The sequence below is a fragment of the Lepidochelys kempii genome, chromosome 2 (assembly GCF_965140265.1).
Source record: "Lepidochelys kempii isolate rLepKem1 chromosome 2, rLepKem1.hap2, whole genome shotgun sequence".
NCBI lineage: Eukaryota > Metazoa > Chordata > Testudines > Cheloniidae > Lepidochelys > Lepidochelys kempii.
In genome coordinates this window covers 60,437,618-60,455,603 of record NC_133257.1, presented here as the reverse complement: position 1 = coordinate 60,455,603, position 17,986 = coordinate 60,437,618, and the positions used below count along the sequence as shown (strand labels likewise).

At 39.9% G+C, this 17,986-nt stretch overlaps 1 protein-coding gene across 15 annotated transcripts in view; it reads left to right on the top strand.

The window, feature by feature from the left end:
• C2H8orf34 (chromosome 2 C8orf34 homolog) overlaps positions 1–17,986 on the top strand; it is a 394,188-nt gene that overhangs the window by 143,649 nt on the left and 232,553 nt on the right. For 14 of the 15 annotated variants that reach the window (XR_012157172.1, XR_012157171.1, XM_073330923.1 and 11 more), the window contains exon 8: positions 5,717–5,852. Coding sequence is in view for 13 of the 15 variants with exons in the window: in XM_073330923.1 (XP_073187024.1) it covers positions 5,717–5,852 (136 nt within the window). In the remaining 2 variants the exon portion in view is untranslated. The remainder of the gene's footprint in view (positions 1–5,716; positions 5,853–17,986) is intronic. The other variant, XM_073330918.1, reaches the window with a different exon arrangement.

Sequence of the window (17,986 nt, the reverse complement as noted above, 5' to 3'; positions counted from 1 at the left end):
TTGCATTTTTCCTGTTTTAGATACTATTAGACACATCTCTGACATCTAACTTACTAGTATATTTTGGAAGCTTTGAAGCATTCTAACTTCATTTACTATTGTGAGGAAAAGGCCAGAGCAGTAGCTTATCAAATTTAATACTAAGTAAAAGTGAGTGAGATACTTTTTGTAGCATAGGGAAATAAATTTAAAATTTATGATGGTTGGCACCTTATAACCATAGAATTACTGTACCTTTCTAAGTTGTCAGACAGCCAAAACTTAATCAAGCAGAGAATTGTTGGAAACCTCACTTACAGAAATAACAGCTGTTTGGGGAAAAAATGAGGCATGAGCTGCCATTTCCTTTAAAATCTAATCCACGCAGTAGTTTACAGCTGTTCAAAAATTGTGACTCTCTTATCTTTAAACAAAATTAAACTGTGTGTGTACACACACACTTCAGTCTGTATATGATATCCTTATGTATTGATTGGGTAACACTTGCTGACTGTAAATACATTTTGTTTAAAACATCGGTTCATTTGATCTAGTTTGTGTTGGCAGTGTTAGCTATGGATAAAAAATAAAAGGAACAGATCGTTAGCTGGTGTAAATAGACTTCAGTGGAGCTGACATTTTACACCAGATGATGATGATCTGGCCTAAAGAATTTAATGTTTTTTTTATTTTTCATTAGGCAATAAAAATGTTATTGTTAATACCTTCTTCAACCAGATCTAGATTAAGGGCACCATTCAAAATTTTTTTTTCAAGTTTATTGTTACTTCTTCAGGCTTAAAGTTTATATCTTATTACACTGCCACCTTGTATGCATGTTGTTTATTAAAAGAAATGCCCAGAAAAGAGTATCTCCATGTTGATGATGATGATGATGATGAGCAGGTTTTTAGGGCAGTGCCTAATGGGGCTCCATTGTGCTAGGCACTGTACAAACACAGAGTAGTAGATGGACCCAGCCCTGAAGAGATTACAGTTTAAATAGGCAAGACAGACCTGGGCGGGAGGAGAGGGGTAGGAAACAAGCAGAGTGAACAATGTGGAGGGAACAAATGTCATGTTAATTCCATGATTTTGAAGGCAGGGTAGTTAGTTCAGAGGGGAACAGCTAAATGTAAAGAGAAGTGAAGGGAGAGGGGACATTGAAGGGAGGAGGGGTGAGGAGGACAGGGAAGGGGAGAAGAGAGTAAGAGGGGCAGGAGTGAAGCTGAGGGGAAGAGACTGAGATAGGAGGAGGGAGAGGTTGGAGCAAATGGCCAGGAAAAGTCCAGTGAGACTTGTAGAAAGCTTTCTGAATGTCTGAAAGCCCCTGCTTTGGCTGCTTCTGTGGCTGCATGCTCCTACTGGCCAGAGTCTGAGGCTGGTTCCTCCCTGCAGTTTCCCCCAAGGCCACATGGCAGAGTGGAAGGGGAGAAAGGCACCACCTGTGTCTTATGCCCCCAGACAGAGTTTGCTGCTGCACAGTCCTGGATTTTGGAGGAGGAGTGCTGGGAGAACGGGTGGCCGTGGCCTCAGCTGGGCCCCATTTCAGCCCCTTCCCCTTCTGTGCAGCCATTGCTGCTGCTTCCCACCAGCTGAAGTTTCTTTGTTATCTTTGCTACTACGATCAAACTGTTTATGCTCTAAAATGCAGCTATGCAGCTATGAGCTGTGATCTCGTAGGATATCATACGCAAGATCGGTCCTTGTCCATAGTTAAGGAAAACCAAAAGTGTGGCAGGTACTAGTGTTCGTGATTCAACAGGTGGTATTTCATCTTCTCATATATACAAGAAGTAGTCTTATTGCTTCAGCCCATATTTTCTCTGACTCCCCATTTATTTTAGAATCCATTTCAAAATTGCCTGTATTGTTTATAAATTCTCTGTGACTTTCTCTTCCCTTCCTCCCTCCCTCCCTTTATTTTTTCTTTATATCCTGCTTAACCCCTTCAGCTCATCTACCCTCAGCTGCCTTTGGCTGTTCCTGTAATCTGTTTTCCTTTTGACCCTTTGAAATTGTACATTAAACATGCATCATAGAAAAAACAAGTTTACAGATAGATATATAAGTAGGACCCTACCAAATTCACAGCTGTGAAAAACATGTCATGGACCGTGAAATCTGACTATTGCAGAGGAGATCAGATTTCACAGATTTGGGCAGCTGGAGAGCAGCTCCACCTGAGACACCTCCTCTTTCCTCCTCTGTGGATTTACAACTAAAAGGAGCATCTTAAAGTATGGACTGAGGACCTTCCAATCTTTTGGAGGTTATCAGAGAGACTTCTGCAAGCCAGCAGCCTATTCCATCACATCCTGATATAAAGACTTTGCTATGTATGTAATCTATTAACCATTTATAACTCTCTTCTTTTCTTTTGTTAATACATCTTTAGTCTGTTTACTAGGGAATGGCTGACAGCATGGTATTTGGATAAGGTCTGACATACACATTGACCTGGTGGTAAGTGTCTGATCCTTAGGATTAGTAAGAACCTCACATATGGTGAATTGGATTTTCAGTAACCTCTCACTATGTGAGACCTATTTATCTGGATGGGAGCCAAGGGTTGGAATGACTAAGGGGGACTGTTTGGCTTCTGGATAATCAGTGTGGCATTGCAGAAGCTCTTTTGTTACTGGCTTGGTGAAGCTAATTATAGAATAAACCACCACTTTTGGGGAATTGCCTCCCCTGTTTCTTGTAGTTTGCCCTGAGTGTGGCATTCTCAGTGTGGTCCATTCCAGGCACCCGGTCACAGGGGGGTTACAGGGCTAGCTGTACCTCTGTCTCCTTTCTGGTCTCTCTCCCTTCAGGTATTAGGCCTTGTGTCTTTACCTCTCCCAGGCTGCAGTTCTATTTTTATTCTGCAGCCTGGGCTACAGTACCGCGTGTATCCATTATTCTTACCCTGAAGGTCTGACTGAATTCAGCCACCTGTGATTCTTCCCTTTAGGAGTCTGTGACCAATGGTGTGTACAGTGACTGGCACAACACTGGGTTTCCTACAACACAGTCTAAGTGTCTGTTGTTTCTTAGTTGGACACCAAGCTTCTTACCTGGATATCTTTTAATGGGCATCACTCCATCTGCTCCCTGTTTACAAGGATCTTGTACCCTGTTTTTCCATTTGAAATTAAAGAAATATTGTCACATACAAACCATGCCAATAACCAGCCCAACATATAGTGTTCAATAATTATCACAGTGTAGCTTCACATCTCTGACAACCTCATATAAAATGTACAGTACATGCAGTACTCTGACTTCATTTGATGTTTGTCTCCATGTCACCTATAACACATACTTAAGTTTGATTGATGGATTTTAAATTATGAATATTTTAACTTAAGCAGCCATATTTTTAAATGATGCCATTTGAAACTTTCTCTCCTAAGAGAGATGGACCATGTTAAAATATCTAAAATTTTAGATTATTTCAATTTTGAAATGACTCAGAGTTGAAGAGGCCCAATGCTCTAAGCTACTCTAAGATTAATTTTATGTTCACAATTTTAAATTTGCTTAAATATTATCTTTAAACTTTTAGCTGGATTTGTAGATTCCCATTGGGACATAAAAAGAAATGTGATTCTGAAGAATATGGCCCATATTATTAGATCTGGTCTTAACATTTCCAATGGAAATGTATATCTTTTATTGAAATTTTCAACCAAATTTATCAAAATGTTTTGTTGCAATAAGGTCACTTCAACATTTATATTGTATTTTATAATCCTTGTCCCAGTCTGTTTACCCAGCCAGTCCCAGTTCTCCCCCTACATCCTAGCGTCTTGTCAAATCTATCCCTCCTTTCTACTGCGCCGGTTCTTCCTCCCACTGTTTCCTAGTCTGTCGGTCTCTTTTTCCAGCCAGTCTCAATCTATGCTCATCCAACTCGTTCCCAGTCTCCCCTTTCCTTCACCAACTCCCAGTCAGTCTCCCCCCACAGCTCTTAAAACCAGTCTCCTTGCCCAACCTGTCCAAGTCTGCCTTCTCACTCAGCTCCCAGTCTCCACTCTTCAAATCCCACTCACAGTTTCTCTTCCCACCTCTTCCTCTAGTCCCACTCTCACCAGACTCCTTGTCCCAATCTACTCCTTTCCCTCCCGCTCGGTCTGGCTTTTGTCTGTTCTGCATTTGAATGCAGCTTCCTCTTCACTGCTGCCTAGGTGCCATGGGAGGGGGAGGAGCAGCTGGAGGGCTCATTTAGAGCACAGGAGACACAGGTGCCCTTTTCTCAGTTCTAGCGTCCAGCCCAACCTTGACCCGGAACACCCATGACAGGGAAAGTTCTTCTGAGCCCCGTAACTCTTGGCTGGAGCATGCTCAGTTGCTGTGTACAGGGCTGGCTCTTGGATATTTGCCACCCCAAGCAAAAAAAATTTTGGCCGCCCCCACTTTTTTTGGTGCCCGCCCCTGGCTCTGCCCCAACTCTTCCCCTTCCCCAAATCCCCAGCCCCGCCTCCTCCCCCGGGCATGCCGCATTCCCCCCCCCCATTGCTTCCTGCAGCTCCTCCCCCGCCCCAACCGTCTGTCCTAGCTCACCTCCGCTCCTCCTGCTCCCCTGAACATGCCGCCGCTTCGCTTCTCCCCCCTCCCTCTCAGGCGAGGGAGAGGCAGCGCGTTCAGGGGAGCAGGCAGAGGTGGAGCGGAGGTGAGCTGGGGGTGTGGGGGCACATTTCTAGTGGCAGCATGGCCAGCACCGGAATGCTGCCCATAGAAATGTGCCACCCCAAGCACCTGCTTGTTTTGCTGGTGCCTAGAGCCGGCCCTGGCTGTGTGCAACTGAACTTGGCTGAAATTTTCCAAAACAATTCAGTCTGAGGCACACAGTTGGTATGGAAAATTTCAGACCAAAGTTTGGTGAAGTTATAAGCAAATGAAAACAGGGTTTTGTAACGGTAAGTGTTGGGCACCCTTAATACCAGCACTACCAATCACACTTATATATTTGAAGGGTGTTGTAGTGGATAGGGCACTGGACTGGGAATCAGGAGACCTGGTTTTAATTCTCAGTTCAACCACAGTCTTCCTGTGTGACCTTGGACAAATTATTTAATCCATCTATAAAATGGGAATTATACCTCATAGGCTGTTTTGGTGATAAATCCATTAATGATTTTGAGCCACTTGGATACTACAGTGATAAGGGTCATATAACTACACACGTGTGTGTGTGTGTGTAATAAATAAAAATGAATAAAGCATAATATTTTCCAGGTTAAGCATAATCTCTTTGATTTTTCAGAATACATTTGCAGTGCTAAGTTACAAGAAAATACAAATCAGTAGCAACCATGTCAAGATGCAGCATATTCTCCCAGTAACTGAATGTCCCCTTTGGATTGAGTCCCTCGCTCCCTACAATTAAATTGAATAGTTGGTCACCATCTTTCCACACATAAATTTGCAAACTTCTGGTAAATGAATTGGTGAAACAGAACTTGAAAAAATTGGCAACACTGTCAGATATAATACATATTGTTTCTTATATACTGTGCTAGAGAACATTAGAAATATGACACAATGTATATGTATGTATGTATGTAAAATCTCCTAAAAATGATGTTTCCTTTTTTGTGAAAGTAAATTATATCTGTTTTCTTCCCAATGTTCAGTAGCTGTTTCACTGCTAACATTTCCTTATTGACCCTACAGAAGAAATACCCTTATTGTTGCAAAATTTTCCGCAGTGTAATTTAGTTCATCCAATCATTTTGTGTTGTTACAGAGGATCTTGATGATTTAAGAATGGAAGGAGTAACCAGTGTGATGTCTTCTGGGAGTAAATTTAACCAAACTCGAAGCGCACATCCTGCTGAACCTCAGGCAAAGGTCACGTTGAACATCTGCGCAAGGTGTGCCAGGTAAAACAATAGTCAGTCATAATAACAAGTAGATTCTTTTCTCCAGCTTGTTTAGACAACTATTGTGTTTACTTAAGGGCTAAGGCATGACCACCCCTTTGCTAAAGGAAAATGACTTTGCTCCTAGCTATCCTTTGGCCTATTTTGGCAACTGAATTTTATGTAATGCGTGATACCATTCACATCAACAATGAATCAGAGTATAGGTAGTCTTGAGCCTTGCTTCACAGCTTGAAACTATTTTAAGCCTTTCTGAATTCCATTAGTTATTTGAGCTTCTGTGGCTTTTCAAGGGATGAATCAGGGAATTTAGCAGTTCAAAATCAATTTAAAAGCACCTGTATAAATGGAACTATAGTTGCACAGGGGCAGTTCAGCATTTCATAAAGTTGCATTTTAACACTTCAAAATCTCATCCTGTTTCACGTCTTAGAAATAATTTAATCAGTTTGAACCCTTTTTGATTTTGGTAGCTGGAAGTAATTTTTGTATTTCCAGTCTGAGGGCATTCAAACAGCTTGGTGTTCCTAAAGCCAAGTCAACTAAGAATGCAACATTAGTTGAAATGCCTTAAATTTTAGATTTAATCTCTCTCTATAGACACAGGATAATTTGGAAGATTTAAAATCATTTAAGCCTGTTTAAATAACAAAACTAGTCTTTTTACCCCGAGGTAAATGGCATAGATTAACAAGACCAATACAGAGGTTTGCTAATTTTCTCTCCTTGCCTTTACCACTGGCTGCTCTATGTTGTTTTGAGGGGATTAGCTACTTGTATATAGAAATAACCTCTGGTGAAATCAAATTGGTATTTTGGTGTGTGCCACCCTAGTTTTGCCATTTTTCCATTTTAAGATTATCGCTTTTTAAAATGTTACCTGTTTGCAGTGTTGTTGTAACCATGTTGGTCCCAGGATACTAGAGAGACAAAAAGAAAAGGAGTACTTGTGGCACCTTAGAGACTAACCAATTTATTTGAGCGTAACACGGCTGATACTCTGAAACCTGTCATTATTTAGAGAGACAAAGTGAATGAGGCAATATCTTTTACTGGTGAAATAGATAAGCTTTCGAGTTTTCACAGAGCTCTTCTTCAGGTTTAGGGATGTTGACTTGAAAACACTCGCTGGTACTCCTAATATACCCACAGGCATGCTAAATCCCCAGCTGTACCACACTGTCAACACTGTTCCCAGGAAGTGATACCTCTGAGAGTTACATGGCAGCATTGTCAATACAGCTGTGTCAACACTGTGAGCAGTAAAGCCTGTAATTCTCGAAAATTTTGCTTTTGGTGGTGAGGTGTTGTACCTTCAAAAATGACTAAAATATAGTCCTGTACCCTAGAGAGGAAATGAATAAAATACAGTTCTGATGACCATCTTCCTAAATCATAGGGAATAAAATGTTAACATTGTGCAACATACTTCCAAATAACCACATATGTAGACATAACTACATTTTCGCAACTAAGTGCTCATCCATATGTTAAAAGTTGGAAACAAATAAATTAGGAAGATTTGGGTTTTCTATATGTAGACTTGTACAAAGATTTAATACAAATACTTTATATGGATCTATTTTTAAGGAGTGAGGTTAAACCTACCTTTGGAAGTGTTTGAATTGATACATTGGGTGTCAATGATTGCATTGAAACTAATTGTTGTTGTAATTTCATATTACCTTTCACATCTCTTTTTATTATTTTAAGGGTTATAAATAAATAGTTCCATGTCCTGCTTACCACGGTGTTCTTATGAGGCAAGAAGTCACTTTAGGAGCCACACAGATGTTATTTGGCCACCAAATCCAGCTCACCCAGACTCAGTGGGTTGAATCTTTGAGTCAAATCTTGGCCTACTCTAAGGCCCCTCTGCACCACTGTAATGGTGCACATGGACCATTACAACTGCCTTTGATGGGCAGCTGAAGATTTCCCTGGTAGGTTTTCCCCCTGAGGCTAATTCAATGCTGACTCAAAAACTGTGGGATGGGACATGAAGGAGGGTTATAAATCCAGCTTTGCTGGGCCCCATGTGCGCTAAATAGTGCTTATATGCACCTATGGGTTGATCTGTACACTTCCCTCTCCCAGCCCTGTTGGATGATGGCAGAGAGGACCTGACTGAGAATTTGTCTGTCTCTACCAGACTCATCACCTGAGTACCTGAACACCTGCCTCCATTCCTTTGACTCTTGCTGCTGTTCATCAGCCTCTTTAAGCTTCCAAGGAACCATAGACCTTTCTGCCCCAATGCCATTGGGGGAAAACTCTCAAGTTAAAGGTGGAAAATGTAAATGTACTTTCACTGCCTATCCTTGCTCAATTTACATTGGGGACACATTCAAGCAGACTGGTCCACATTCCTTAGTCTAGGGTGGGATGACGTAAGCCGTACATGCAAAACATATTTTTAAGAACATATTTCTAGCACATATTTATATTTTTCCTATATCACCTGTATGTGCACCCTACAATAATATTAATGGACCAGTGTATACCAGTTCACATATGATACCTTAGATGACACAGTTTAGATACAGATTAAGACAACAGTGACTTGGGGTACACTGAGTTGGTCAGGACAGCTGAATCTCACTGCTACATACCAGGGGGCCCCTTGTCCTCTGGCATTGGGGTGCTCTTAGGGTCACATTGACCTATATTTTGTTTATAGTTATGCACCATGATCTTGGTAGAGGGCACTTTATAAAAAAAATGAAAAATAAATACAAATTAATATAAGTTATTATTAGAACTTTTAAATACGGTTAAACAGGTAAGTGTGTTCCCATTAACTTCACCCATTTTATGGCTTGTAATAATGGAGCTGTATAAGGTGACTTAAAGTGAATACTCCCATTTAATTTCAGTGGAAGTTCTGTAGGTAGGAGACTTGTCAAATCACTTACCATTTATCACAGGCATTTTGGCTGCCTGTGGAATGAATAGAACTTCTTCACTTATGCATTTTTTGCTTAATTGGCAGAGATTTAAATATTGGGAAATGTGCATCTTGGCTCAGACAAAAATGTAATTTTACCCCTGCATTTGCACATCCAGGTCCTTTCACCCTCCTACACTTTTCAAATGTGCCCTTCTCCAATTCGACTCCTAGGCCAAGGTACTCTCTCTGATGCTTTTACTAGAGGTTTCCCGTCTTCCTAAGAGGAGGCTTTGTGACACTGCAGAAATGTTCTGGGAGGGATTTCTGTAGATGACTTCAGGAGTTTAGCAGTAATGCTTTTAAATAGTAGCCTAATCATCATTAATTCTTTTGATTTGATTGTGGATATGATGCACATTTTTATAAAATTTCTACCATAATTCTTTGCCATAATCATCAACTAATTTTATCCACTGTGTAACAAAAGATGACCCATAAAGAGCTTCTTTTACAGTACATTCTCCAAGGTCCTGACTTCTCTCTCAGGAGGAAGTGAGAGCTTTCTTAGAAAGTGCTGGAAATAGGAGTCCAGAAATATCCAGGCATGGGTTTGAACTAACTACAAAAAGTTCAATGATTGATGAATGTACAGGCGGGTCTTTTTTTCTAAACCTCAAAAGCTGATAATTTCCCTAACTAGTCCTCTTCAATTGATAGGTATATCAAGGCAAAGATCAGTACTATTAATAAAACGTAACATTCTCCTCCTAGAGATATGGATGATAAAGATGTAGGTCTCGTTCAACTCATCACACCAAATTGCTTTGTAAAATTTTATGATACAAAGGAGGGTCTTAAATCTACAGGGTGATAAAGAGGTTTGTTGACTAGAATACAGACTACAGATAGAGAGCTTCCTGCTTTCCATATAGATGTTTCGCACATTGGGAGAGAAATGCAGATGGATAATAGCTTGAGAGAGTTTTCAAACTGGAAAATATTAATAAAAAATGTTTTTCCCATAGCTCTTCAAAAACTAACCAGAGTGCAATTTAGGCATCATATTAAGTCATTTGAACAAAAGGGTGACATAATTCAAAAGGTTCATAGATTGCAGAAATAAGAGACATATAGAAATATCTAGTTTGGAATATTTGTTCTCTGTGATCACAGAGAAGAGAATTAGCAAAGGCAATTTTAGATAGGGAGAATAAATTTGATTTAAAACATTTGAGTAAAATGTTGTCAACATTTATCTAATAAATAATTGCATTCCATGAAATGGCACAAATCTCTCAGCTGACTCAGAGAATGGTCTGATTCACTGTACAGTAGATCTTATAACTATTGATTCATGAATTTTAGTTTTAGCTGGTGAGTTGTAATCAGACATCTCCCACGTATAAAGAAAAAAACATATGGGTTCAATATTTGCCTACTTACAAGATTAGCAGAGAAGCATCTATGTTTTGTTATATTTTGTAATTTGGCTGTTGTTTCGGTAACACACTCAGTAATACTGTGAAAGAAATTGACATTTACTCTATAACCTGAAGAAGAGCTGTGTGTAGCTCGAAAGCTTGTCTCTTTCACCAACAGAGGTTGGTCCAATAAAAGATATTACCTCACCCAACTTGTCTAATATCCTGGGACTAACACAGCTACAACAATACAGCAAACAATGTAGTCTATAAGGCATTTGTTGATCAGGTATAAGATAAAGCCAGTGTACTTCACTGAGCAATCATTTCAATGGTGTTAAGGGGCTTTTTTTTAAAAGACCACCCATTAGGCTTATATGCCCGCTGCCATGCTCAAAAGTTAAATCTTGTACTTGTGGACTCTTGCCAATACATTCCTGGAAGTAAGACGCTTTTTGTTTTTAATAGTGTAAGGGTGCATTCATTCTTCTTAACATCAGTAGCATACAAAAAGGGGTTGCATGTGATTAAAAAAGAAATGGGATTATAGAAAACATACCCAGCCACAAGCATGAGGGATTCTGAACAAGAATGTCAGAAGAGAGCACTGGTTGCATACAAATGTGTATTTCAAACAATAAAATTTGCTCCATATTTTGATCTGAGACCAGCTGGACCAAGAGCACACAGTTCTCTCCCTGGCTGACCAACAGCAATAGTGAATTGTTTGGGAAATAAAATAACTCGACTGTTAATCTTACTTGAGCATTTAAGAATGTTATGGAGAGAGAATCTGTATGCAGCAGTATTATATCATCACAAAAGGACACTAGTGGGACTTGGGGTCACTGAGAAACCACCTATTGGAAAATTTGATAAGGAGCTATATAGACAACAGTGTATGAGGTTTGGTGAATGGATCTTATATAATTTACAAGCAGAAAAGGAGATGACTGTAATCAGAAAAGAGATTGATGCCATGCTACTTTATGTACTATACACAAATAGTACTACTAAATACCAGGCAACAGAGAAATTAGCCAAAGCATTTATCTACATTAGGAGGAATAGAGACAGAAACAAAAGAATAAACTTGAAAGGAGGCTAAATGGAGTTGGACCCATCTAGGACTTCCCACCCTTACTTGTTGCTGTCCTTTGGGGGAAAGGTGAGATGGCTGTCAGTGCTCCTTCAGCCTTCTCTTCAGCATACAGTTGACTCGCCCTCTTTCTCATTATTTATGTGGTAGTGGCTGGCCTGCTCTGATCACTGTTTCTAGAAGGAGGGGCTGATAGGATGGGCATTTGCCTCTCTGTGGCGCCATTTGGGCTGTTGGAATTGGGCAGGTCCGTCACAGGGGAGATGACTGTTCATTGGGCCTTGAGTGCTCTCCCAAACCTGATCTTTGCACAGGGTTGGATAAGGATCTTCTCCTTTAAATTCTTGTCTGCAGATGATGGAGCAAATGACATCATTATTGTGGGGGAGTTCTGTGATCAAAGGGATGGGGTTCCTTTTGATCCCTTTCCCTTCTCAGTACTTCCCTGTCTCATGTATGCTGTTTGGGAGTGAGTGTGGGATGGATTATTCAGCCAACAGGCCCTTTTCTCCCAGGCTGAGCTCTGTTTTGGTGATGGCAGCTAATGGGAAGCATTTCAAAGGATGCCCCTTTGAAAACTCTTATATGGTTAAGAGCCAGTCAATCCCAGAAGAATCTTTTCTCCCTTATTTTGGACTAAGTATACTTAATAGTGTGTGACTGTGTGTGTCAGGCTGAGATGATAAAGAGAGCATGGAGTTAAGTAGAGGAGTGCCTGGCCACTGGGGATGTGAAGTGCCTTCTTCCCAACACGCTGCTGGCAACTGAAGGCTTTTACAAGTTTAGTTATTTTATCCCCGCCAGTAGCTGGCATCCTTGATATGGTGTGTCTTACATTACTAGAAATTAGGGAGGGGGGGAGAGCAGAAAAAGCAGTCCCACTAAGCCCTGATCTGCATTTTCCTCTCTCTATAAAATCTATAATAAGATCATGTGATTAAAAGTAGGTGGAGTCTATTAGAGAACTATCAGAATTTCTTCCCTAAACCCATCTTCATTCTGCATCAGTATGATCCCCTTTTGCCTGCTAGATTCATTCCCTGCAGTGATATCTTCCTTAAAGCAATTTAACAGGCTAATTTATCCATATATAAATTTAAATGTGTTTTATCTAATGTGCAGCCTTTTATGTAAATCTGTAAAGGGACCACGTTTTTGTTTTTGTTTTATAAAAGTAAATTTCTAGCCATTTCCTTGTAAAGATTTTCCTTGAAAATGTAAACTGCTTACAGCAGTTTAGAGGAACAATCAGTTTGGCTCCACTTCTGCAGCAAGAGTGTCAGAGGCCTAAAGATAGCCCTCTCAGATAAATTTTAATCTATAATTAATTGATTAAATTAAGTGTGTAATGCAAAGAATAATTATGCAAATCCTCTCCATAATCGTGATGCTGACCCTGGTATTGTGTGTGTGTGTGTGTATGGGGGGGATATATATGTTAATGTTCCTAAACAATGGGTAGAAATGGCTTCAGTACAGCAGAAATTAATTTATTTCAGACTTACTGGTTGATATTGAGTTAGTTTGTGAGGGGGGGAGAAAGGTAATCTCTAAAAAACTGTGACCAAGGCTCTTACTTGGAGTGTTAATTAACTCTGAATCTTGCTTCTTCTGATGATATCAAGACCTTTGGTTGTATCTGTTCTTTCTTGCCTTGCCATTACCTAATTGGGTTTCTGTTTATATGTAATAATTCTTAGTGGTTATCCTTTTGGAATGGAGGATGCTGAGCATCTCAGATGACATATCCTCTAGGCTTCTTTTTTGTAATCTTTTTGGATTATTGATCCCTGGATTTAATCAGTAGTTTATTTTTCCTTCTAATAATTTGTGTAAACCTGACAGAATTTAAGTGGTTTGATTTTATAGTAAAATCCCCAAACCAGAGTGGTTAATAGCATTATCTTTGAAGAGTCATGGAAGATGGGCGAGATTCCAGACGACTGGAAAAGGGCAAATATTGTGCCAATCTATAAAAAGGGAAATAAGGACAACCCAGGGAATTACAGACCAGTCATCTTAACTTCTGTGCCTGGAAAGATAATGGAGCAAATAATTAAGCAATCAATTTGCAAACATCTAGAAGCTAGTAAGGTGATAAGTAACAGTCAGCGTGGATTTGTCAAGAACAAATCAAGTGTCAAACCAACCTAATAGCTTTCTTTGACAGGGTAGCAAGCCTTGTGGATAGGGGGGAAGCAGTAAGCGTGGTATATCTTGACTTTAGTAAAGCTTTTGATACTGTCTCAAATGACTTTCTCATAAACAAACTAGGGAAATGCAACCTAGATGGAGCTACTATAAGGTGGGTGCATAACTGGTTGGAAAATCGTTCCCAGAGAGTAGTTATCAGTGGTTCACAGTCATGCTGAAAAGGCATAATGAGTGGGGTCCTGCAGGGATCAGTCCTGGGTCCAGTTCTGTTCAATATCTTCATCAATTATTTAGATAATGGCATACATAGTACACTTATAAAGTTTGCAGATGATACCAAGCTGAGAGGGGTTGCGAGTGCTTTGGAGGATAGGATTAAAATTCAAAATGATTTGGACAACTGGAAAAATGGTCTGAAGTAAATAGGATGAAATTCAATAAGGACAAATGCAAAGTAGTCCAGTTAGAAAGGAACAGTCAGTTGAACACATACAAAATGGGAAATGAGTGCTTAGGAAGGAGTACTGTGGAAAGGAATCTGGGGGTCACAGTGGACCATAAGCTAAATATGAGTCAACAGAATAACACTGTGGCAAAAAAAAGTGAACATCATTCTGGGATGTATTAGCAGGAGTGTTGTAAGTAAGATGCAAGAAGTAATTCTTCCGCTCTACTCCACCTCAACTGGAGTATTGTGTCCAGTTCTGGGTGGTACATTTCAGGAAAGATGTGGACAAACTGGAGAAAGTCCAGAGGAATGCAACAAAAATGATTAGAGGTCTAGAAAACATGGCCTATGAAGGAAGATTGAAAAACTTGGGTTTGTTTAGTCTGGAAAAGAGAAGACTGAGAGGGGATATAATAACAGTTACATAACAATTACATAAAAGGTTGTTACAAGGAGGAAGGAGAAAAAAATGTTCTTTTTAACCTCTGAGGATAGGACTAGAAGCAATGAGCTTAAATTGCAGCAAGGGTGGTTTAGGTTGGACATTAGGAAAAACTTCCTAACTGTCAGGGTTGTCTAGGGAGGTTGTGGAATCTCCATCACTAGATATTTTTAAGAACAGGTTAGACAAATACCTGTCAGGAATGGTCTAGATAAGACTTGGTCCTGCCGTGACTGCAGGGGACTGTACTAGATGACCTCTCGAGGTCCCTTCCAGTCCTATGATTATAATGGGAGCTTTTGTACAGATCTAGAGATAGCAGGCATCTAAACAGAGACTGTGAAACTTGCTGAAATGCTATAATGGATTTCAGAGAAGTAAAATGCTTTTGTTTAAAGAGAAATAATTATTTTTTATTTTAATGTTTTAGTTCTAGAGCTAGTTTAAAAAGTCTGCTTTCTCCACCAGTGAAAAATTTTAAATGAACAATTGTGATTCAAAATGTCTTGTTTGGAGTTTTTTATTTTAACATGGGTGAATTGAGATAATTTCAAGCCAGCACATCCCTTGGCCTGTGCCGCTTCCTGCTGCCCCCATTGGCCTGGAGCGGCGAACTGCAGCCCGTGGGAGCTGCAATCAGCTGAACCTGTGGACGCGGCAGGTAAACAAACTAGCCCAGCCTGCCAGGGGCTTTCCCTGAACAAGCGGCGGCCCTAGTTTGAGAACCACTGATTAAACAAGCCACTTCATTTTTTCTTTTCCCTCCCTCATATTTGCTTGTATGAAAGGTTATTTCAGTGCCCTCAAAAGAAGAGAAACACACTGAGGAAAAACAATAGCCCAACAAAGGTTTGGCTGGTTCTAGCACTCATCGCAAATTATAGATATAAGTTAATTATGAAAAATTAGTTGATTAATTTGCTAAAGTATCCAAGTATTGCTCTTTTGCTTCTTCCTGTCAGCACTGCTCACTTTCTCACTCTCATGGGTGTTGCCCTTCAGCATCTTGCTATCTGGAAATCAAAGGGTATAATCTGTACTTTCAAATTATTTTAGAGTGACTTGAAGAATGCACCAGATACCATAATCACTTTCAATCCTATGCTTCAAATAATTTTATGGGGAATTCCCTATGAACTTCCCTTTAAAAAGAAGGGACTGGGTCTCACTATTTTCAGAACCCTAGCCATATCCTGGGAAAGAAAACAATAAGACATGAGATTTATGTCAATGGTTCAGGCAGAATGTCAGGAGGCAGTTTTTTCCCCCTAGTCATTACCAGGTTTTCCCACTGGATAAATTCAGCAGCAATAGTTTCAAATTGCTGAGAAGTTCCAGGAAATGATGTGTTATCAGGAATTCTGTATGCTGTCAAGAAAACTCTGTTTACAGTTGAAGCTTAGATCTCCGTAAAAGGGAAAAGGGATCGAATGGCAGCGGGGGGAAAGGAGAGGGGTTCATGTCTTTGTACTACATAATATTTTCAGAGATTAAACTTTTCCCATTGAGTTTGTCTTACTATATTATTTAATCTGAAGCTGAGCATGTGAGATATAATTGTTATTTTGTGTAGAAATAATTACCAGTCCGTAAGAGAAAAGTCCAAGGAACCTTTGTTTGAAGATGTATTTTTAAAAAAAAAAATGGAAAATGAATGTGAGAATGTTGTGAGTTCAACATCTAACATTATTAAAAAAATGAGGCACTAATACAGTTATACAAATGGTATAAAAAATCTCACTGTGTAATTGGAACAGTTAGTGTTGAATCTTCAAAAAAGGGATATTTAAATTGCATTTGTAAAAGTTGTACTTGTTCAAATAGGTTGCATGTGAAGCACATGTAGTCTGTACAATTCCTTGATTGTGCATGCAACCACATCTTGTGTGCACAGGCATGTTGTCATTATTAGGTGGTTATTTTTGGAAATCTGGCACATAATGCACTAAATTCACCTCTGAGGGAACTCTACTATAACTTTAATGACTGCAGATTCATTCCTGGCTTTGGCAGTTCTCAAGGAACATTACAACATACAATAATGTGAATAAATATTTCCTTACAATATGTTCTCTTAGCCACAGCTGAACAATATTTCTAACATGGTTTCTTGTAGCATAAGGCCAGGTGGGGAAAAAATAAAATTGAAAGGAAAGTTAGAAAACTTTAAATATCAAATTAAAAACACATTTACCCAAGTATAGAAGAGAGGGGTTGTCAAGGTTCCTCCCCCACTCTGAACTCTAGGGTACAGATGTGGGGACCTGCATGAAAAACCTCCTAAGCTTATCTTTACCAGCTTAGGTCAAAACTTCCCCAAGGTACAAAATATTCCACCCGTCGTCCTTGGATTGGCCGCTACCACCACCAAACTAATACTGGTTACTGAGGAAGAGCTGTTTGGACGGGTCTTTCCCCCCAAAATACTTCCCAAAACCTTGCACCCCACTTCCTGGACAAGGTTTGGTAAAAAGCCTCACCAATTTGCATAGGTGACCACAGACCCAAACCCTTGGATCTGAGAACAATGAAAAAGCATTCAGTTTTCTTACAAGAAGACTTTTAATAAAAATAGAAGTAAATAGAAATAAAGAAATCCCCCCTGTAAAATCAGGATGGTAGATATCTTACAGGGTAATTAGATTCAAAAACATAGAGAACCCCTCTAGGCAAAACCTTAAGTTACAAAAAAGATACACAGACAGAAATAGTTATTCTATTCAGTTCTTTTCTCAGCCATTTAAAGAAATCCTAATCTAACACGTACCTAGCTAGATTACTTACTAAAAGTTCTAAGACTCCATTCCTGGTCTATCCCCGGCAAAGACAGAATATAGACAGACACACAGACCCTTTGTTTCTCTCCCTCCTCCCAGCTTTTGAAAGTATCTTGTCTCCTCATTGGTCATTTTGGTCAGGTGCCAGCGAGGTTACCTTTAGCTTCTTAACCCTTTACAGGTGAGAGGAGCTTTCCCCTGGCCAGGAGGGATTTCAAAGGGGTTTACCGTTCCCTTTATATTTATGACATGCCCCCCAAATCTCAGCTAGGGTGAAACACTGGCTGGGATTTCTTCCTGGAGCTCTAGGAAAAACAGAGTTAATAAGACACATGCATCTCTAAATATACTACCAAGTACATAAAGACTAACAATATTTTCTACATCTCAAGGATGATTTTAACCAGTTGATTCTGGGAAACTTTCACGGGAGAGTGCATCAGCCACTTTGTTAGAAGCTCCTGAGATGTGTTGGATGTCGAAATCAAAATCTTGGAGAGCTAAACTCCACCGAAGAAGTTTTTGTTAGTTTCTTTGACGGTGTGAAGCCACTTCAGTGCAGCATGGTCGGTTTGCAGGTGGAAACACCGTCCCCAAACATATGGGCGTAGCTTTTCCAGAGCGTAGACAATGGCGTAACATTCTTTTTCAGTGACTGACCAGTTGCTTTCCCTCTCAGACAGTTTTTTGCTGAGAAACACTACAGGGTGAAATTCTTGATCAGGTCCTTTCTGCATTAAAACTGCTCCCACACCACGCTCGGACACATCTGTGGTTACTAGGAACGGTTTGTCAAAGTCTGGGGCCCTTAGTACAGGGTCAGACATAAGTGTCGCTTTAAGCTTGTTAAAGGCCTTCTGACACTTTTTGTTCCACTGAACAGCATTTGGCTGTTTCTTTTTG